This window comes from Sinohyriopsis cumingii, chromosome 6, assembly GCF_028554795.1.
Source record: "Sinohyriopsis cumingii isolate HCF-2022 chromosome 6, ASM2855479v2, whole genome shotgun sequence".
NCBI lineage: Eukaryota > Metazoa > Mollusca > Bivalvia > Unionida > Unionidae > Sinohyriopsis > Sinohyriopsis cumingii.
Window position 1 is genome coordinate 85,013,784 of NC_142966.1, and position 24,395 is coordinate 85,038,178.

The 24,395-nt window shown below is 35.0% G+C and overlaps 1 protein-coding gene across 1 annotated transcript in view; it reads left to right on the top strand.

Annotated features, from left to right (window-relative positions):
* LOC149797359 (scavenger receptor cysteine-rich domain superfamily protein-like) overlaps positions 1–24,395 on the top strand; it is a 203,561-nt gene that overhangs the window by 126,109 nt on the left and 53,057 nt on the right. Inside the window, exons 9-15 of the mRNA XM_089962112.1 lie at positions 2,065–2,212; positions 2,717–2,877; positions 3,275–3,425; positions 9,360–9,511; positions 12,631–12,790; positions 13,564–13,724; positions 20,951–21,110. Coding sequence (XP_089818238.1) covers positions 2,065–2,212; positions 2,717–2,877; positions 3,275–3,425; positions 9,360–9,511; positions 12,631–12,790; positions 13,564–13,724; positions 20,951–21,110 — 1,093 coding nt within the window. The remainder of the gene's footprint in view (positions 1–2,064; positions 2,213–2,716; positions 2,878–3,274; positions 3,426–9,359; positions 9,512–12,630; positions 12,791–13,563; positions 13,725–20,950; positions 21,111–24,395) is intronic.

Here is a 24,395-nt window from a genome sequence, read left to right on the forward strand (position 1 = left end):
GCGTTCAGTAAACTTAACTCCGTATTCGTTTATTATTCCACACTCATAAGGAGACATTTATTCGATCGGTAGTAGCAGCGCTACCGGTGCTAATGGACAGTCGCAATGGGTAGTTCTTCATGGCATTTTATTCCGAGTCGATTTGCAAGGGTTAAGTTCATGAAAACCAGCAACAGACAGGGGAAGCAGTACTGCCTAGTCACACAAGTTATTGGCTTAAAGGTTATGATGTATCTGTTTGGGTCGGCAGAATGATATCAGTACATATTTAGGTTAATTGCACGTGCATCTCTAAGACTTGCCATTTAAATGCCAACCCAAAGTTAGCGCTTAATAAACAGATGCATATCAATATCCGTGAACACTTACAATTCCACCTTGGTTTTTGACTACAGCGCATCCCAGGGCATTCCAGGCGATGTAAATTAGTGGGCGGGGTTTACATTCCACACCTGCATGGCGGTCTCACCAACCACTTCAGAAACATTCGCGAGCAGAAGCACATCTATTTTCAAATACAGATAGTGTTAGTCACCCATGTTTTTGCATTTAAATGCAAAGCAGACAATGTTTTCGTGAACGTAGTTCTTGGCGGGAATACCTTCACGAAATGATGATGAATAAAGTGCCTCCATCCTGTCTTAAGAAAGTTCCCATCCACTTAGGTACTTGTATGGGTACACTCTTTTTCTTTTTAACTGCCAGCTCAAGATTGTTAACTAGTTTGTCAAAGCTGGAATTCATAAACTACAGCGAATCATTTGACTGCAGCTAACCCGGCATAAACATCATATATTTCTCAGTATTATTGAGGATGAGGCTTATTGGTACCTTTGATGATGCGGTTACTGTCTGCATTATTAATGGCCATCATACTCAAACAGGTTATGAAACACTAAAGAAATTCTTGTTTACTTGGTTTTATTCGCAGCAGTAGATCGCGACTCCCCTGTACGTACCAATGAAGCTAAAAGTGCCATCGTAGATAGAACAAAGAATGTCTATGCAAACTTACAAATCTCATCGTAGGTCAAAATCATTTCTGCCGGCCGTTAGTGCTGTCAATGGACACATTACGCCGTAAACTCGAGCGATTTAAGAAAAATCTCAGCTGAGTTCTTGCCACAATATAACTTTGGTGGCTCAGTCGCTCTGTCACATCTGACTGCATTGTAGTAAAACCCGCGGTAATTATTTAAAACTAATTTCTGCTACAGCCAATATAAAATGTGAAGAAAGATACACAGTCAATATAAAATACCAGCTCTGTTTCAGAGAAATTATATACAGTGTAATGGGGACCAATACTATTATTTCTGCAGTCCAGCTGAAAATTGTATTTTGCAAAAATCAATAATATAGGCCTGACTGAAAACTATGATTGTGTGTGTAATAAAATCGTGGTCGCTTTGTGTACAGTGCGAATGTTAATGTAAATTATGATCGTAATAAATAACCGTACATACATAAGTACTTTTATAAGAGTAGTTTTCTCGGCTACTGACCTAAGTCACCGCGTCTACCCCAAATGACTATCCTCCTGCGTGGGCACCTGTTGGTAACTTTCACGGATTACAATCCACGGGTTCACATGAATGTGTGTGCGATTTGAGGGCAAAAGCATGTGAAGTAGAAGGTTGAGACCTAGAGCAATAACCAAATATAATAAACACTATTATACGAGTACTTCCTGTCAGCATATGTGGTCTTTACAGAAAATAAACAATATCGCTAAATTTTTTATCTTATTTATATATTTGCTATTGCCTCATAAAATGTTGCTTTTTATATCTAGTAACTAACGCATAATCTATAAAAAAAATGAAAACATTTGCTAGATGTATTTATCTCACGCTTCAGTATACAGTCAAATATGAGAATCAATATTATCTTCTATACCTACTTTCCTTGAGAGAAGTTTTCGGTCCTGGTGTAATATTTTAAGTTAAAGTTTGTTTTATGAATTTCTAATTCTTGCACTTAAAATGTCAATGACATTTGTAATAACATCATAACACCATTACATTCATTCTTTTACCCTTAATTTTTTCTCGTAATCTTAAGAAAATGAGATACGACTTGTTGGTGGGAACAGTGAACTCGAAGGCCGGGTTGAAGTGTACCATAATGGTGTATGGGGAAATGTGTGCAACAATGGATTTGATTCAAGGGACGCTGAAGTAATTTGTTATATGTTGGGCTACGACACAAGGTAACATAACTGTTTGTATCCATAACAATGGATTGTAGCTAGCTAATGATAAGCATTCCTTAAAGAAAACAATTATTTCACAGAATATATTTTTCTCAAGTCTATGTGATCTCGATCTCTGCGACTCTTATAGACCAAATAAACTACAGATGCTTAAAGCAGGTTTTGAGTTTTGAATTGCATATTTTGCATAGAGTTATCTGATTAAAGTTTTTAATATTCCCCGTTGCATTCGAGGAACAAATATATGCACATTAGGAATATCACATTTGCTATGTCGATGTCAGAATAAGCTAGAACATCTGCCATATTCGCTGCCTTCAAGAAAAAATTATGGCGTCTCATTTTGCTTTCATTCTGACGAACTACTGGAGAAACATAATAATAAGCATGTGAGATTGTGCCGAGTCGTTATTTTCAGCACATAATTAGATTTTTGCGTGTTCAATACTTCTATGTTAATATGATTATAAAAAGGAAGCAAACCTATTTTTATCATTTTAGTTCTATTCAGCTATATACATGGAATCGCTACGGCTCGGGAACAGGGCAGATATGGCTTAACTACTTATCATGTAATGGGACAGAATCTCGACTAGAAGAATGTCCGTCACTCACGTGGGGTACTAACATTTGCTCTCACAGCCAGGACGTTGGCGTAGATTGTACGTACTGAGCGGCGAATATATATATATATATATATATATATATATATATATATCTATATATATATATATATATATATATATATATATATATATATATATATATATATATCTTTGCTACCTAGTACTGAAATCTTCTGCTAAATTCTATTACAAAAATGCTTTTAAGTCAATATGCAACGGCAACGGTATTGATTCCATTTAATGATCACATGAACAGATACTTAAATGAGGTTATAATTTTCTCCATATACTGTTACATAATGAAGAATCAGTAATCTTATGAAATTCATACAAATGCATCACACATTGTTTCGCGTGTGCTATTTGATGACACTTAATCTCTTCATGCTTGAAGCTTACTGAGTGGGCATTAATTAAAGTTTCAAACATACAGGTCGACAGAGCGTGAGACTTGATGGAGGACGCTATCCAACAGAGGGATACGTGCAACTTGGAAATGACTGGAAAACAATATGCGGATACAATTTTGGTGGAAGTGAAGCCCAAGTAGTTTGTCGTACTCTAGGGTTTAACGCTACTTATTGGTATGTATTTTACCAATAAGTTCGGTTGTGTTAATACAAGCGAATTCGAAAATATAAAATACAAACATGGACTACCATCAGCAAAGTATTCACTGGCAAACTAGTATTTTAATAAGTGCAGGTGATATTTATTTGATTTCAAGATGCAGAACAGAAAGGTACTGGATAGTTTTCTCATTGTTCCTATTTTCACCTATAGCTCGAAACAGAGGTTTGTAAAAATCATCGCAGTATTATTGAATTGCATGTGGGGGAAGTGTTAATCTCACGTAGATAAGATATATCATGGCAATGTAGCCGAACTCATTAATTTAAATTTAAATTAATTTAAATTTATCGTTTTTCACGTAAAACAAGAAAACTACAAAACTAATTTCACCCGATCGATGTTGGAATGATGTTTTTAAATTTGTTAATGTCAAGATGTTTAAAAGATTTTACTATGATTAATATGCAATGGAGTAGAAGTTTTGGTCAGAGGTTTAATGACTTGTGGAGAACAAACTGTGACTGCAAGAGGCACAAGTGTGCTAAAATTGAACATAAACATACAGCATTCAACTAATTGTTTAGTTTCAGATGAAAAGAATATCTAATGTATAGTTGTGTGGAATAGGGAAACTCATTCTGGCATATCATAATGTGTTGATATGTACAAGGTGTTGCTGAGTTTTTTGCTCATGAATCATGAACCCTGGGACCTTACTTTCCTTTTTCAGTCACTTATGATGCATAATTAATATAATCCTTCATATACATCGGTGAAAAATAGGAAAATGTAATTGGAGGGTCAAACTTTTATGTCATACAGGATGATTTGCTGTGTTATTGAGCGATGATTATTATCCGAGGAGTTCAATTTTCCTATCCAACACTGATGCATCATGATGAACCTTTAGCTCTAACGTCACAGGAAAACAAATTGCGGAGAAGTTAAAATGGTGTATCGTGAATGATGATGCAACACTTAATGATGTAACACTTATATGTGTTTTGGAAATTTTCTTACCTTAAGATAGTGTATTAAATTTACGTTTACACAAAATAATTCAGTGCTTGCTCAATGATACTGATATGAACAGGTCAGTTGGTAAGGTTCACCTTCTTCATAAGTTTAATCAGACAGAAAAATGATAATGGTTTTTTATACTCACAATAGAACTACATAATCTACACATGTAGTTACAGTGATCTCTCCTAAACGACTTGTTTGCTTGATATGATCTCCAATCGCTGCTCCTTCAGTAGGCAAAGTTGTTGCAAGTAATTATTATGTTGATTATTGTAAAATATCGCTTGAATGATGATGGAAAATATGGGAGTTTGTTCCCCTTTTTACACTTTGTGTGTAGCAGAATGGTATGTAATTAAACGTAGCAGAGAAATGATAAAATATAGAGATAGCCTCCTGCATTGTTCTACACTGGAATACACAATTATCCACCAATAGGATTGTGGAAAAGGGTTTTTGTATTGGTGTTTTGCCAGGAAAATCTCTGTTCTGAATTTTTTGAAATGTGAAAGAATTCTGTCGATGCTGCAAATTTATCTGGAGTCAGTTGAATAAACTAATGATCACTATTAAGGAATAAAAACAATTAGCAAATTAAAGCTGGAAACTTTAGGTACCTAACTAAATACTGCCACATAATGTATAAATAGTATAATGATGTAACTCATTGGTATCAAAAGATCTAAATCACTGGGCCACAAGTTAATGTCCTGAATTCATATATTGTTCAGAAATAATAAATCGGTTTAACCATAACTCCATCCTATAATGCTATCAAGTCGTATTTAAAATATGAATAGTCATGAAGGATATACCAAATAACAATTGAATTGTTCTAGTATTACCTAGAGAATCAGAATTCGTATCTAAGAAAAAGGAAGCCAACAAGTTTAGGATGATTCAAACTATAAATTCATTTTCCTAAAATGCATAGTAAAAGAATTTAGAAAAAACTTAACAAATTCTTTAATTCCTATACATGATATCATCTCCACGTAATTCGTATCCCGAATGAGAACTGTCATGTGCTTTTGTACCAACACTACAGCATAATCAGTTTCGAATCCAAAATGTCCTTGAAGATGTTCATAGCAAATCTGTTAGAAATATAAATACAAAATTGTCCTTGCATAAATGTTTCACGGTAGATCCATAGAGCTATTAACAATTCCAACTCTTTGAATAAATGTTTCTTTTCTGCACTGCAATTCAAACAAATGATATTATTTTAAATAAATAAATAAAACTACTAAATGTACTTCTTGCAAGTCCGATGCTATGCTAAAAATGAGGAATGCTGCGTAAAAATCCCTTTCTATTATAACTTAAAAATGTATGAATTTACTGATCTATCTTAATTTTACAGGAACTCATCACAACATTCATATTTTATTAACTTTTACTATGAGGGGACTTTTACGCAACGTTCCTCATTCTTTGCATAACATCAGTCTTGCAAAAAGAACATTGATTTTTCTTGAATTTAGATATTGCTCAGAATCAATGTGACGAACCTCAGACCTTAACACATCATTTTGTAGGACAGTAGCTTGTGGTATGCAGACTTAAATCGTTTTGTTTCGAAGATTTGCATTATAAAATAGATTTATGATTTTCAAACCTGTTTGAATATATTGGTGTCGATCAATATGACAAACATTATCCTTTGCTATAAAACGGATCTTTGCATATACACGCTGCTTTGTTTATATTTTTACAAACAATAAAGAAAACAATACGTACTATATGCAAATATTTTAAAGTCTTCGGGTCTGCTACTTACAGCAAAGTTTGTAACAAGCGGGATTTAGAAGCATTACCTTCAGCATGGTCCTTAATGCAACCATGTGTAGGTTACTTTAACATTATCAAACTCTATGATAGCGAAATTAGAAAATAGCCACATGACTAGGTTTTCTAGTAAACTGATACTCTATAGTTAGCGCCAATTGCTTACATAGCAAAGAAGTGCAAATAGAAAATTAGATTGTGTGAAATTTCATTTGTAAACTTCCAATTAAACGTCTGTTATAAGGAGTGCAAATAATTTAGCCATATACATAACAAAAGTTTGGAAAATGAAATGTTCTATTAATCTTTCAAATGTGAGCTTAATATCTTAAACGCTCAATGGTTATTAAAGTTATGCCGATCTCAGGTCACCCTAGCGACATTATCATATGAATTCACTAGTCAAAATATCAGTCGGATGTATCTAATAAATTAAAATTTTTCAAAACTTCGAGAGTGATACTAAAACAAACTGAATGCCGATAATATGAAACTAAAAATACTACTAAGGCTATTTGAATAGTAAAGTTTTGGTTGATACCAGGTTCCATCGCCACATGCCACAATCACTGGTTTCTGCTACAACTTCGAAAGGTGCGATAAATGTATTTTGAAATATACGATAAATAACAACCTTTGCTGAACACTCAGAAAATGTGCGTTCCCAAAAACTATAAATAATATAATGTTGTTATTGTTATATTGTTTAACGCCATTTTTCAGCACAAGATTTGCAATACAGGGCGGCCAGTGTAAATGGTGGAGGACGAACCCGGGAAAACCCCGGAAAGAACCACCAACACACTAGAAGCTACCGGCTAGCTTTCTCAAATATCCACAATGATCGAGCCCGAGACTCGAACCCATGCAGACAGAGGTGCGACGGCAGTGATCCGTAAAGGTGATCTGTTTAGACCACTTGGGGCTCATATGTATATATATATATATATATATATATATATATATATATATATATATATATATACGAACAGGGACAATGCAGAATAGAACGTAGAGTGCACATATGAGAGAAACAGAATGAGACTTCACAAATGATCCTATTGATTGTTTAAACAATTATATTGCGCGAGTATATATGTGTTTCTTAAGTCTTATACCGAATAAATGGCATGGATCATTCATCGGCATTTATAAATTTTTTTAAACTTAGGACATTTGCGGTTCATTTCAGCTTCTTGTAAATTGATGTTGATTAATAATACACAACACTTCAGCGCTGACAAAGTCTTACCAACTGTCAGTAACAAAGAGATAAGAAATTTGTATTATTTGTGTTTTGAAGCATTTTTGATGGAGAAATGTCCACCTATTGAAAATATCCTACAAGCTGTACGCTGAGAATTTGCCGAAAGTACTGATTCATCAGCAAATGTTTTTAGGATGGTTGACTAAGCAAATGAAAAGAACAAGAGTGTAAACATTTTTGAGAACCCAAATTGTTTTAACGGATATTCTCATGACGAACTGAAAATGGAATGGAGGTTTTGTCACAGAAAGGGGCATCATTAAGACAAATCAATATGCAAAATTGGACATTTATTGTATATACAGCTTATGTCAACCTATCTCACAGTCCATTCCAGAAATAACCAGAGCGGGTGACGCTGGTATTAAGCATATTGAATTATAAGATGAAGTGACCACAGACACACACACACATAAATAAATAAATATCTATCTATCTATCTATCTATCTATCTATCTATATATACATATATATATATATATATATATATATATATATATATATATATATATATATATATATATATATACACAGATGCAACAGTTTAATAGTTTTGCATATGTAACGTTTCAAAGGAAAAATGTTCATGCAATTCGTGTTTAAGAATAGACATTAATCTTAGCAACCGATTCATCACATTCGTCTAATCATATTTTATGGGATTAAAGTGTAAACAAATTTCAAGAATATTCACTGTGATGCAGGAAGTAAGATATAAGTCTAAATCTTGAAGAACAGATACAAATGTGTTTCCCCTTAGAAACAGAAAATATCACTATGCGATGATGAGTTGTACAGATCCTTAAGAAGATGAATTTATGTGAAAAGAAGAAAAATAATATTAGTCGTAATAGGACAAAAGATCAGTTACAAAAATAAGAAACGAATCAATTTGGCAGCCTAAAATGAGTTATATGGTCCTTCTCGTGGGAACTTCCAGCTTAAAAACTAATACAACCCATTTATTTTCTAGTATAAATGTTGGTGCGGTTAAGGAGACACAAACTATTATCTCTTGTTGGTCCACCAAGAGTAGATGAACATTCGATGAGGCTATTTAAAGGCATGTGTAAGCTCTTGACTGAAGGTTGATGTCAGTAGCAATAAAATGTTTAACAATGGAAATCGGGGGCTGACCTTTTGGAGGTATTCTTTCTCGTGATAGTATACGCTTGTCTCCATAAAAATCAAATATGATAACAGCGGACCTGAACTATATGTACACATGAATTAATATGGCCCAGAGCACATTTACAAAACGTCCAGCATGGCCATATGATAACTTTAGTTACATGTAATCAAATGATGTGCGAGCATGATAAAAAAGAGTTTACAAACCAATCAATAAGAAATGAAATTATAATATGGTCATGCCCTTCACACATAACAAGAATAACAAACTATTTCGTATATTATGACGTTCATAACTCATGTTGTCAGAGTGTAGAATGTCTCAATTCTGCTCTTGACTATATTTACGTTTTGCAAGTACTCAAATATGTCCATATAAACCAAATGGAAACATCTGAATAATTATGCAATTAATTATTTATAATTTTGTAATTCTAATTAAAAAGTTTGGAATCTTATGGACATGAGTTCGTGGTTCATTTTGGTTGTGAAGCGTTCGAAACATACCGCCATTCAGTAAGCAATATTGAAACATACCTCTCACATAAATTATTCATTGTAATCAGTACATCGTTTGGTTTATTTTCTTCACCCAGCGTACATAGTACACTTTTAATGGTGAACATGCTACTCAATTTCATTTTGTTTGATTACTAAATGCACATAAGTTGAGACTTTACCCACTTTGCTTTACAATTGTTTGTGCCATGGTAACACTTTTGATATGTTTCAGGGTTCCAGCATCTTACCTTCTCAATAGAGATGTAAACCCATCAAATATCACCATAAGATGTCTTCAGGGAACGGAATCAGATGTTGCAGAATGCAAGCAGGGAACATACTCTAATTGCAATAGTTATTATGCAATTTACGTTAACTGCACAGGTACGTCTATCAATGTATGTATCTATCAATCTCCCTGCCGATTTATATTGTATCTCTATCATGTAACGAAGATATGGACGCCTGCATATCTGGAGCTGAGACATATCGTTTCATTCGCAGTTTTCTTTCGGTTGGTGTCAGTATAAGAGTATCTGTTTCTTGGTACGTTCAAGACATAACTAGTGTAATTCACTTCTGTGTGGTTCGCCTTATCATCGGCAACTGAAACTTCAAGAAGTTGAAAACACGGCTGCTCGGATAATCCGTAGAGTACGAACAACTGAGCACACCACCCCAGGCTCTGTAAACGTCACAAACAAATAATTCGATCCAGAATTAAACACAATTTTTATTCACTATGCTACATGTCGTTGACTGCCTGCAGTCTAATATACCTATCTCACTTCACTCATGTTTATACCCTATCTAGAAACATCCGCTCCTCTTCCGACAATCGTATTATTATTGTTCCTAATGTATAAAAACATTTGTTTTTGCGTACCAGGGCCAAGCTAGGTGGAACGAATCGCACATAGATCTTAGACACAAGGACATTGTGATATCATTCAAGAATGTTCTTAAAGTAACTTATTTTGACTACGGGAACAGACTTAAAAACAATGATGTTTATTGCTTCAATTATCGTCAGCATGTTGTTTTCTGTAATTTCATTGCGTTTGTTTTATAATCTTTTCGTTGTATTTGTCTTTATGTGGTACCCACTATCTTAAACCACTTAGAACTTCTAAATATTGGGCGCTGTACTGAGTCCACACTATATATATATATATATATATATATATATATATATATATATATATATATATATATATATACATATATATATATATACATATATATATACATATATATATATATATATATATATATATATATATATATATATATATATATATATATATATATATATATATATATATAGATATATAGATACATATATATATTTATATATATGTATATGTATGTATGCATGTATGTATGTGTAATGTGGACTCAGTACCATAGTTCTTCGCCTGAAGATGATTTTGAGCTATGGTCAAGAGAGCCAAAACTATATCACCAGACTGAAAACTCTTTCCTTTGCATTTATGTCATACTTTAATTTCATTTTCGACTGAATTGACTCAAGGTTAGTTCTTGCAACCTCACAAGCCCTTGACAAATTGTAGCTAAAATTACAAATATAATCAAGAAGATTAGTTTTTAATCTTCATTAGAAAGCAGCGTCTTTTTTAACAAATTCATTGGTCCACGGGAAGTATATCCAAACACTAACAGTGACTATTAACGATTTATACACTGATTTCCTAAATGTAAACAACTGTAAATGAACACCTTTGTCCAGTCTTTCCAGTATCAAAACAATATGACTGAATCTTATTTTTTCAACGTTTTAAGAAACCATTCTAAAGCCCCTTTGGTTTAAGCGCGATAGACAGAAGCTTCAATTGATGGATGCCTAATTAAATCATAACCTGTTTGGTAATTAAAGACATAATTTGAGCCTTGGCCAAATTGGACCTATTTGGTAATAACATATGATTTTAGCAACGTGAAAAACTGAATTTATATGTAAAGAGGTAACGTTTATTTCACTTGCCAGCTCTAATTCTTTTGTTCTAAATTAATATTTCCTTTATTTTTCCCTTTCTCGCTGTATTTTTCTTTTTGCCTTCTCTCTTTCTCTATGGATCTGCATTTCTCTATTTTCTCGTTCTCTCTCACTCTCTATCGTCTGTCACTGTATTGGTTGTTATATGTTTGCTTTATCAAATTGTATTTATCTTTCTTGAAGCTTAATCTTTCTCAACCCCCTTTCATTCTTGTATGTTAATTTCAAGTCCATAACTTTTACATCTGAGCCAGCTCGAGATTCACTGATCAAATCCAAAAGACTTCTATCAGAAACATTATTTTCCACCAAATATTGGATCAATTTTTTTTTTCTTTCTTCATCAAAGAAGAAGCCTTTGTCTCAGAAAGATCGTATTTTCAGACAAGCAGGATCACTTTATTTTATTTCCACGGAGTCTAACCGTTCCTGGGTAGGATTTAAAATAAAGTTCTCAACTTAAGATGATATTCTAAAAGCTTGTTGGTTCCCTACACATTTCTAAAACGTGAAGTAATAGAAGGATTTAGAAAATTCCAAAACAAGGTGAAGTTAAATTTACAAAAACAATGAATTCTGAAATATTTTATATAACGTTTTATCCTGGACGATTCCCCAAGTTACCATTACAACTTTATGGTCAAACGATAAGCACTAGGAACGTGTGAGAAGCAACAAGTTTCGATAATCTCAAGAAATACTTTATTTCCCTAGAATACAAAGTGAAAAATGTAAAACGAACTTACTGTACTGCAAAATAAATCACAAATAATCATAGAATTACAACACAAGTCCTAATCATTAAAGTTCTAATTAAACCTCAGAGGTAATCCAAATTAAATCCGAAGCTGGAAGTGCTCACGTTCCTCTCATGGCTAGTGTTGTGTGATGTGCCTACAGTGTTTTGTTTGATCACAATAATACAGTCTAAGAATAATCCTTACTTGACGTTTCCCTACAAATTCAAGTTTATATTTCCAAATACAGTATTATCTTAAGTATAATATCTGGTCACGTTTGTCTAGCACCATGTATTGATATACTAGATGAGGCATTGATAATATATTATCATCTTCTTTATCCCCGAAAGCTTATGGTAGACTTTGTTTCTGTGAGTTTTGAATGTATTTTTTATATGATCAAAACATTGATCTCTGCCAACAAGCTTTATGTTATAAATATCTTAAATTATGTATTCTATAATTGAGTGACTTGCTGTATTCTAATGACCCTCATGCAAGGCATACATGAAAATATAAAAGTAACATGCTATGGCATACATCTGACTGTATTAGTTACTATATGCATAACAGCTACATAACAATTCGTTTACCTTACATTTCGAATAAACAATACTTAGATTTACAATCTTTATAATTGTATGAAATACGCGGAAAATCTAAACTGTTTTAATGTGTATCAAACTAACTGAAACGTTTAGTTTGAATAATATCCTTTTCATTGTTTAATTATGTTTTATATTTAGGAAGCCTCACTGGTAAACTATCGGGCGGTGCTCATAGCTTGGAAGGGAAGCTCTTGATACAGAACAACAAAGATGCCAGATGGTACAGAGTTTGTACGGATGTATGGACTGATACAGAAGCCACACAATTTTGCCAGCTAATTTCAAGCAATATAAGAGGGTATGCAATAAGAAATAGTCGTCTTTCTACATGTTGAATTGAAGAATTATTATTTTGAAAGCGTGTATGACTCTATTATCACATGGTGTATGTGACTCTAGAATCACTTATAATGATTCTAATACGGTATGCACATATAATATCAACACTAGGTTATTCAGTCTTAAAAGCAAAACAAACAAATATGCAAAAATATTTCAAAATATTCATGATCATGTTGCTGTATTTTAAGTTATGCGTACTGGGTTAACTTCATTAGTTACAACTTATCGAATAATGCAACTCTTCAGCTGTAAGTTAAAATGTGAGGAAAGGAACTTTGCGTCTGTTTATTGAAAAAAAACTAATGTTTCTAATTTAAATTTAGAATTTATTATTCTTGAGTCTGAAGGTGCTGTAATATAGTTTTGATTTCGTCTTATGCTGTCATAAAATATATCGTATGGAGGTAATAAATTGCAGAAAATGTGTTCGAAGAAATATACCCAAATTTGATAAATTTTGTCTGTATTGTTAGAGAAATTAAAACAAAAGATACCTATCATTTTCTGTTTTCTAATTTTTTCTTAAACGCTATGCATACATAATAGGTTCATACGTGCATTTGTGCATGAATACCTATGTATTACGTTCTTACATATACGTGCACGAAGTTAGATATTAACAAAACAGTAGATATGTACCATTCTTGCATCTTCATATCGCTCTTTGTACAATTAAAATGTATTTTAAAGTAAATTCATTATTAAATGACAGACTTCTCATTCCTTCAGGGAGGTCTACGGAAGAGTAATTAGGAATACTGCATTTGACCAGCAGCCCGGCTCATTTGTTTTCCTGTCGACACATTGCAACGGCGGGTTACCCTTCTGCATCTTTGAAGTAAATAGTACAGAAAGTTGTCCTCATACCGATATAGCAATGTCTTGTGCATGTACGTATTACTGTGTCTATTTTGTATTATTTTACAGGGAAGTTCGGGACTTTATGATGTCAAATTCAGACTTGCAGATGTTGTTTGTGTAGATTGTGAAGCTATTATACTTTTTACTACATTGCAAAAACCGATTTCAGATAAATAGCTGACTAGAGTGAGCGGCGATCTGTTCGGTCAGGAGGGTAGTTGGTGAGCGTTGTAGTAGCCTCCAATAGGAAAGCCTGACGTTAGAAAGGCAGTAGTGAAATCTGTCATTGTTAAATTAAATCAACTAAAAGCAAGTATAACAATGGCAGCAGGGAGGTTTATCGGACTACATATGGGCAGCAACCCTCCACCCCATCCACCAACCTTCCAGGCCCAATAAGGTGTATTCAACTACCTTTTAAAAGTCTAACTTCGACACACCCTAGCAACAGAGAAATCGTGCTTATTACATCCTTTCCAAAGCCATAGGGGTATGCCCGCTTCCTCGCCAGCCCAGACCTCTAGACCATAAGCGATTCAAATATAAGCCCTCAATCCTTTATCTCTGCTTATGTTTTTTTTTTTAAAAAAAACACACAACTTGTAATAGTCCTTGTCCACTGCCTTTTCCTTTCCTCGAAACTCTATATTTAAATCTACTGGGAGGGAAATTATAGATGTTGTTAAGTTGACCTCTCCCTACCTTGAGGTCGATGTAAACTTTGTTTTTGCTTTCCTGGCCTTGCTGCTACATCTCTTCTCTTAAGTGTTTATACCTGACAAAATTCATTTCTGTCACACAAACCAAAATGGTTCCAAAGCTAAATGATCACATTCTGCTTAAATACTTCGTGTCGAAAGTATTGTGGACCCTGGTAACCAATATATTTGATGCATATATTTGTAAAACCTTGGTGAAAAAAGAGTACGATCCGGGTCGTTAAACACTATGAGCGCTATGGTGTTGTTTCTTGCCACTTCTTCAGTTACAGCTGATGCTTGTCTTGTGCGATGCAGCCCGTATTTAATTTCCGAAATTGTGTCTTTACAGATTTCGTTCAGGATACTTTCGAATGATTCTTTCAAGATGGAGTTGTCGATTAGCACTTCAGATATGTGGTCTGCGACTATGCTGAGCTATGAGTCAGCCAGGATGGGAATTTTGTCGTGCTTTTTATTTTCATGAATCGTTGCCTGGTATAAAATGTTCGGCTACAAAAAATCAAACGAAGGCTTACAGGTGTGATCTTATTGGCAATCGCGATGCAGGTAATACTGATTGTTGACAATATACCAATTCCAGCCACACTGACGCTCTTGTACATTTTTATATGGATTGCAACGTTATTCAGTTTCCGCCAGCAAGAATGTTCCAGCCTTGTTAATCCTTCATATGTGAAAACACACTGTTCTTGAAATATAGATATATCGCCATTATAAATTCTGTATATACAGCATAATGAAACTTTAGTTCGTCTGGTAGGTTAGTTAGTTTACGGACCCACACCTTTAATCGATTTTGTCAGTGCTAATAGGTAAGACGCTGGAAAAGTCCACCGAAGCAGTTGTTTTCCCTGATATCGCCAGATTTACAAGCAGTATTATTAAGGACTAAACGTATCGTAATTTTTAACTGAATATTGTACGATATATCGACCTGGTTTCTGATTATTCTGATGTGGTGTAATGCGTATTCGCTAAAAAGAAATGTTGTTTTGAGTTTGCAAGGACAAATGATTATGGAATTTGCCTAATTCGACAACATTGCTATAGACTTGAACTTATTATCTAACACCTCGTCGCTATATGAACTAATTCCGTCTCCTTCGAGCTGGTTCAGTTTTGGTACCCATTTAGCAGAACCATCTTTGTACATGATGCTTATTAGCACAGACGTATTGTGGGTTATAAAAAGCTGACGTGGCCGAATTGAAATGAGAAGCCGCCTTGTTTATCAGGGATAGAGAAAGATAGTCACTGCATCGTCTGTGGGTTAGAACCCGGTTGTTTACTTACTTGTTAGTAGCAGAATCTTGCTTATCGATGGGGCCTTTCACATTTTTAATTAAGCTATAGTTCGTTGCCAGTTATACCTTTCATTATATCGTCAGTCTTTGAGAACTTTAAGGTGGCACTACTGTATGTCTTGTGGCTGAGAAATTTAGTACCTGATGCGACATTAAATAGGGGTGACTGTTTATAATGTAAAGGGATACCAACAAGTTAAACGACAATTGTTTTTCACATAAAATGTGTTTTGCAAGACGCTAGATGCTACCTACATATAATCTGTGCCAGTGGTTGCTTTTACATAGCAAACATGTATTGACGTCCTGTTTGATTCACCACCCACAAGAATGACTTTTAGCAGGGTGTGGCTTTTTAATCACAAATAAACTCAGTGAGCGTGATGCTGATTCTACTGGTCGACGTGTTGTAGTCCGCTCCTCCTGTAATGCTGTACCCATGATATAATACCCATTGGGAAAGGCATTAGTTACCGATGCGCCTCTGGAACATTAAAGTATCCTGGTCTGAAAGGAGTCTCACAGAGCCCTAAATTTGTACTAGAATAAGTGGGTATCATTGTTTACACTCGTGCGTAGATGGCACCATCACATTCATTCTGTTTTAATAGTAATGTGAAACAACTCATTAATGGTGTATTTAAGTACGCCGATAAAGGAAGAGCTCGAATACAAGAACTGTTAATCAGCCCAAAACTATTTGTGAGGGAGAATGCGTCGTTCTATACTAAACATACCTGATACGTTTGTAATTCCTGATATGATCTAGGCGAATATAAAGGACACTGGTATGACATCAATATTATGTTTTGTCAGAATCGGGTTAGTTTTTATTTTGTTTTGCACAAATATGCTGTGGGGAAGGCATTAAAGACCATTTGCTTGCAAAGGATTCCACGTCATCTATCTTTTGGATATTTCATGACTGCTTTCAGGCTAGTAAATACCTAAACTAGATGCAGCATCCGCTGCGACACATTCAGTAATGGCATTTATATGTTTGCATAAGGGCCTTTTGATTCAGATATAAACTCGTGCTGCGCCAAAAGCAAAATTTCACCATAATGGATTTGGATGGATGCATCACTATTCCCAGGCCCATAAAAGACCATCCCAAGAAATAGTCGACTTTACACTCGAAAAGATAAATATACAGGATATCATATTCGACCATGTTTTAGAGGAACCTAGTACAGTAAACGCATGGATGAGACTTATGCTGGAGAAGTACACAACTTATGATAAACTCTAGCGCAATGGGAATTGAGACAATGGTGATGGCTTATTTGTTATACTCCTGGTTCATCTTTTATCTTTCCTCCTTGCTCAGGCTCATGTAGTTTTATACCAGGATGAACTTATATTTTTGTATGGTGATGTGATGACCAGCAGTACCATATTCGTGAGGGTATCTAGAAGCGCGCCACGTGACAATTTGAAGCGCCGTGTTGATAGCAAGGATCTCTTACATCGCGAGACTGTCAGGATCCTGTGCTACCTCCTCTTTCTGCTCTGCATCATCGGATACTGATGTAACAATGAGCTTGGTATCTATCATTGTGTCTATGCTAACTGGTGTCACGTATCCAACTACTGCAAGCCCCACCTCTATTGTATTTCTTCAGATAGATAATCCACTTTAAACCATATTGATCAAACTAATGCAACTGCAGTTGCTTTCGTAGCATGGATGGAATCAAGAATGTTCTTGGGACGTTTAGATATGTTAGCAAACTCCATTGTCACCACTCCCCTATTTAGTGTGAGGGCTTCAATTTTATTTATCTTAATTTTACATCGATGGTGTGCTTTTCATAGAAACCCTGTGACGGATCAGTTGTTTAACAGTCGTATACTGAGTCCATGTGGTATGGTCATACATGTTTGAAACGACCCAGGTGGCACAGGATTTCCGCGGGCCAAATCAGGTGTATGGGACTCTTCTGTCTCACCATCATCAGATAGTTGTCTTATTGGCCTCAGTGACGAATGAAGTTTCTTGCACATCTGGTTGACCTTTACATTCCGATCACCAAGATATTTACTTGAATGTCTGTCACCATGTTTAACTAAATTTTCAGAAAACTTTTAACATGTTACAACTAGATTTAACAAACTTAACTTGCAATAACTAGCTGTAACAAGTTAGCATACAAAAAAGGAACACATGAACTCCAATAGCCTTCAATTTATTAACCGTTCTGCAAGCAAAATATGTCACAATACGGAAACAAACTCGACCGACTGACATCGCACTCTTTTGTGTGTGTTTTATGGTAAATGGAACTCATAGCACTTTCATTCTGAATAATAACGCAAATACCATTTACCAAAAGTAGCCGTTTGTTGTATGAATTTCCAATCTCGACAGCAACTGTCTTACTGTGCCTTGCACTGTTAAGCCGGCTTTTCCAATTTGGTTCAGCAGAGTAGATCTAGATTAACCTTACAAATGTGACAATCTGATCGTGTCGTCGTCAAAAATCTGCATAAATCTTGAATAAAGAAGTTTACTTTATTAATGATATACATGTTTGGGGACTCTATAGAGATCTCAAGCTGATAGACGAAAAAGTAACTAACTCAGCTTTCAGGATATACAGAATGTAAATACTACTAACATACGTGTTGGCGCTGCCAATACCTTCGCTGATGTCCGCCCAATGCGTATATCTCCGCGGCATCTGGGAATCGCCTCTACGTGCCGGCCGACTTTGATCTGCTAAATGATCACACCATATGCCAACAGTCTGACCATTATGATTGTCTATCCTTTGAACTGAGGTCAGTGCAATCCATATCAATAGATAAATGGGACTACTATGTCATTGCAAAATGGTGCTGTAACAAAGCTTTTCTCGAGATCGCCTACAACATTGAAATCGCATTTTCCGTTTCGTTATTTTTAGGTGGCAGTCTTCTGTAAGCAATGTGCATGCAAATTAATCTAGCGCACTCTGCGCAACTCATATTCTTTCACCATTTATCAAATGACCACGCCGTCAAGGTCGGGCTGCCGAATGAAGTTTAGTCTCTACATTGCTGCATTCACCAGATAATACATTTCATTTCATAATAAGGCTTATCAATACTAGTAAAAAGTCAAGGTATTTTCTCTCCTTGATCTCTTATGTGTTCACCGGACCAGTCTTCTCTTCTACTGTTAACTCACCATTACTCTCATTATCCTGAATAATAAGCTTGATGCAAATGAAAAACGCTTGGGCTGTCAGAAAAGCCAGAAGAAGGACCGCCAGCCTTGTACTTTGTATCCCGGGATAATAGTAATGTCTCCAAGTCCTAATGTGTCTATTTTCTTCGATACAAAAGTGGTAATGACGTGCGCAATGCCATGGACACCAACCTCTTCCATGACGTTACGAAGACGATGATACCAATCAAGGTCTATGTTTTTGGGAACAGGTACAGGATGCGAGGCCACCTCGTCAAGATCAAATGGGACTTCTCGTTCATCGGCTACATTTGAGACGAGGGAGAAATTTCTGGGCCTTAGCCTCGGTTAGCTTTAAGAGGATCCACTATCATTCAGCGGTCTAGTTTTTCCCAGATCTGCTTCGGTGTTATGCCGCTCATATGGCATGAGTGTCAATGCCTTAAATTTGCTGCAATATAAATTATTGTTGTGCATATACCATATTTATGAATATTAAAACATCACACTATTCTATATAAAGAACATATGAGGACAGTTCTTGTACAACAAGCCCAAATATATTTTCCTGAACGCTTTTCAGTGTAGGCAAGCTTTTGTGCTGCACCATATTCCATATTATGACTGCTCCTCATACCACAGATTGGAGTCCAGAACACGAGGGCTACATCCTTGTCGTTTTTTTCGCCCAAGGTGTGCGCAAAACTCGTAAATGGATCTTCTGCCACATATTTTATCTCCGATAACCCAAGTCCGCTGTCACTTTTTTTGTCATTCATAACTGTGGATATATTATCTGTCAGAATTGTTTTGTTTTTTTCATATAAAACATATTTACATTCTTTACTTCAAGACCGGGTAACTCTTTGTCGCGAATCGTTCAATATTTTCAAAGCGGCAAACATCTGGGGAACCTGAAGACTGCCAGTTCCAGGCAAATTCACTTTGGATTGGCCTCTGCGGCGTCAGGTTCGGCATCGACACGGCACACTGTGTGGTGTTTAATTTAACTTCAAAGTCTTCCGACTGTGGATTATTTCGGAATCTTGTCTGTCGGCTTCATTTAGTTCCCTAAGATCCTTGGTTTTGTCTTGGCTAGACAAAAGTCTCTACACCATTTGGCCTGTGTAAGAAACAAAACATTACTAACTTACTTTTCAACTGGCTCGACGTCATTTTTCTAGGTAAATAATCCACGTGAATTTCTTCATTTTTTTTCACGTTAGTGAAATCTACCTGCCTGCACCGACTCTGCTTTTTTTGTTGCACTGAATGTGGAAGTTAGGCCTAATATCAGTGGCCTACAAGTCTGTTCGTCTCAAGCAGTACTACATTCTCGCGCCTGTGTTGTTGGAGTTGCTCCCATGGTTCTGAACTCAAATACTACAAATAATAATAATCTTAAAATATACTATACAATCATAGAAAAAATAGGTATGTAATAGGATTTTTACAAAATTAACACCCATTTAATCGCGAGTTCCGTACACTAGCCACTGAACCATTAGATAGGTAGGCCCAAACTCCTACCTTCAAACATGGACCAAGGTTAATAACACAATGCAAAATAAGTATACATAACACAGGGTAAAATGACATATAAAATATAGCTCTGAAATTATGCTTTAAGTATGATGATGTTCTTAGGAGACTTTAAGCAAAGTAAAGCAAAACATTAACTTAGTATGTGTTAATCAAACAACCAAAACATCGACTGTTAAATAATTAAAGGAAAAATATTCGTTGATTGGCATCTGACTAACTTTAGACGTGACAATTATAATCTGTGGATCCAAGCATCGGTTTTGATGGATCTAGAACTACTTAACACTTAGAATTCGTCAATCCAAGTATCAGTCATTATCAGTTATTAACTACAAATTGATGGATCAAGCAGAAACCATTCCGGCGTCGCATGTTGGACGATAACATTCAAGTAATAATGGCATGCTGGTTTCAAATTAAAACTTCATCATCAATATCAGCAATGACAGTTGTAGGAGTCCGTCTGATGAACATAAACTCAGATAATCGGTTTTCTAACTCTTGGTTTGTAGATTCTGAGCGAGATTTACAACGCTCTGTACGACTGGTTGGTGTACATGCTGACTACGAAGGCAGGGTAGAGATTAACTACAATAACACGTGGTACACCTTATGTGACAACGGTTGGGATCAGTACGATGCAGCTGTCGTTTGTCGCTCTCTTGGTTATTGGTAAGTTGTATTTTTGTTAATGGACATTTTGCTTTAAATATCGTCATTCTTCATATAAGCTGAGTAGGATAAGTAAATCATCTATATATGAATGCTTCTTTTTTACTTGTAGCTGCTTTAATGATTGCTGCGAAGGATGCATAATATATTTAGATAATAGTTATTGGATACAGATCCATCAACTTACCAGTATTCTTTGGAAAAGACTATTTTTATTTTCAATGTGAATTTCATTTTATTGGTTTAATATTTTACATCATAGAAAGACAAATATGTTCTTTACTTGTAAGGCAACTGGAAGAACTTGCCTTGCGTAAATATACACCACAATACCCGACACAGGTTGACCGATGGCACTGTTGAAATTAACACCCATTTAATCGCGAGTTCCGTACACTAGCCACTGAGCCATCACAGCTCCTGTATCTCATATGAGGACAAATGGGAGATTGCAAAGGACCTATATAACGTCTCCGAGCCTGCAGACGATTGAACTTCAGCTGACAAGATTTTTGTCATCGATTATGTCAAGAGAAGACACATAGGGTTTAGATGTTTGGTTCATTGATTCATTAGGTAATTGGGATAATTTATAAAGTAATTTCCATAAAAATGGTATCACAAACGAAAATGTTTTGTGCAAATGCATAGCAATGCATATTTATACTCTTCATTTATTGGTAATATTTGATCATATGTACGTTTGTATGTCGTCAAGGGATGTAAAACATAGTAATGTTATATTAGAAAGAACGCGCATGTAGTAATGCTAAGTAAAATATATGTTGTTTAGCATGGAAATTAGGCCAAACACAGAGTAGCTGTAGGCAAGAACTTTCTTAGTAATGTACAGACGTTATTAACATAAATGACTGATGATAAATGACGAAAGAGCTCTGCAGAGTAGCTGTAGAAGACAGTAAATGCAAGAAGACATCAAAAGATATGTAAATTGATAAGATGTAGTCCAGTCCCTAAATTGCAGGAAATATATAAGGAATAATTTTTTTATGGACGGACTTCAAACTGTGTTGTTTGTGATTGCACCGACTTTTCATCAAAACACACTAGATAGTATAAATACACACCAACCAAGGAAAACCTTCATAGACATTAATATTTTGGTGTAATGAGCACCAATGGAATCTGACGCTTTCCTGGTTCAGATTTAACGTAAATATTGAATTTGACATCGACAATTGTAATGACTCTAAATACCACACTGGCAGTCAACCTAGAACAAAATCTCCATGAAACGAAGGGAATATTTAAACTATGGATGTATAGATAATATAAATCCCTTGTAGTTCCTGAAATAGCATGCATTGCATCATACTTCGATGAAGCATAGATCGATGAAAGTTGTCGTCGCCATCGATGTAGCGTAGGACAGTTTCCACCCTAGGGTCAAAATGAAGATTTACCCCTGGGGTGAAATTTTCCAATCTAAAACATATTCATTGCTGGAAATATGTTTTAACATTCATGAATGAAAACGATGTCGAAGTCAAAATGACGTATGTTTGAATACGGATGCAACTGTCAAACAGCAAATGGCTCATTTGAACTTTCATCACCTTAAGAAAATTTCCTAATCTGAGCAATTCAGTAGCATTCAAAGAATCTCTCGATAAATGGCTAAATAATGGCAGTTCAAATCGTTCGAAGTGTTGACTATACAAATTAAACGATATGGACACGAAACAATAATATACTAATGAATCAGCTTGAATTTAATGTCGATTTTCCTTTCATAAATAATAATATGAATATGAACTTAAAATAAAACAAGCGAACCATTACAACAATAACTTGTTCGAGTCAAAGCCGGACTATAGTAGCTGTACATGCATCTAGCTCAATCAGTGCGAAACGTCCTGCTTTCGGGACGCTTAATAGCTGCCGCTGCTCGTTTCAGAACGTAAATGAGTTACAGTCAATGTGTATCTTGATTATTGTAAACCAATGTTCAAGTGATGGTGGAAATTGCAATAGACGTTCGGTCTTGATATGAAAAGCTACAATCACGTGACAAAAAAAATCATATCGAACACTATTTTACACTGTAAATCACAATCATACACAAATAGGAATGTGAGCAAATAAATTATTACAGTTGAAAGACGATGTAAGTACTTAACTAAATGTGAATTGGAAGGAATGCAGTAGCACTCATCAAGACAAGTGTAATCTCGTACATTAGACAAAGGTTTACTTCACATCTCAAATGTTATTTTTCAAAGTGATCTTGTATATTGCTTAGATGACAGTTTCAAATACTTGACCGAACCTTCAGCGGATATCAGACAATGAAACTATTAATAATGCCCTGCTTCCTATGGAACAGAGCTTTACTTTCTCCTGATGAAAAAATAATAATCTCAGTTTTAAAGCATACAATACTTACAGTTACACTGTATTTTGATTTACAACTATTGGGATATTCGTCCATTCTTATATCTCACTACTGACAACAGTCTCATAATTTTAGTTACAAAACATGTCAGGTAAACTACAGAGACTGTGTAATAGATGGAAGAACAACGAAGACATGGATAGAACTAGTAGAAACCTAGTGTACATCCATGGATGTCTCCACCCTGACCTACAGATAACGTACTTAACAAACAACGATCCGACAAGGGTATTGATAAGTATTGTAGACCATATAAACATATGATATTGAAAAGGTGCTGTTTAGTCTTGCTAATTTAGCTAAGTACTTACATCAAAGCTGGAAAACAAAGTCAACGTAAAGGACTGCAAGCTAGGCTCTGAGACTTTAAATAAGATAGAAGGTAACGAAAATCACAAAGATGTTGATTCAATCATTAGAAAGTTTAACTTAGCTCGAATTTCATTGAAAGAAGTTATATAAATCGTATCAGCCATATATAACTTTTACGCATGTATACAACATTGAGAAGCAAAGGATTACAGCAAAATTACTAAACATCAATTTATATGGAATGAATATTAATACTCATTTTAATTATTGAAGAAGTAAAACCCATTAAACTTTTCACAATGTGTAGATATATGGATTTTGAAAATCATGTCTTCTCAGAACTTTGGTTGCAAATATTGTACTAAATGAAATCAAACTGCATAATTCAAGGTTAACATCATGATGCAGACAAAATGTATTCGCCTCAACGGTAACTTGCACCAGCGGTATAAATGTTGTGCTCCATAGGTTCAACTAGTTCTAATATGATATATTTGTAACACACACAAAATTACTTAGGAAATAAAATACGAAATATATAAGAGCAATAATGTAAA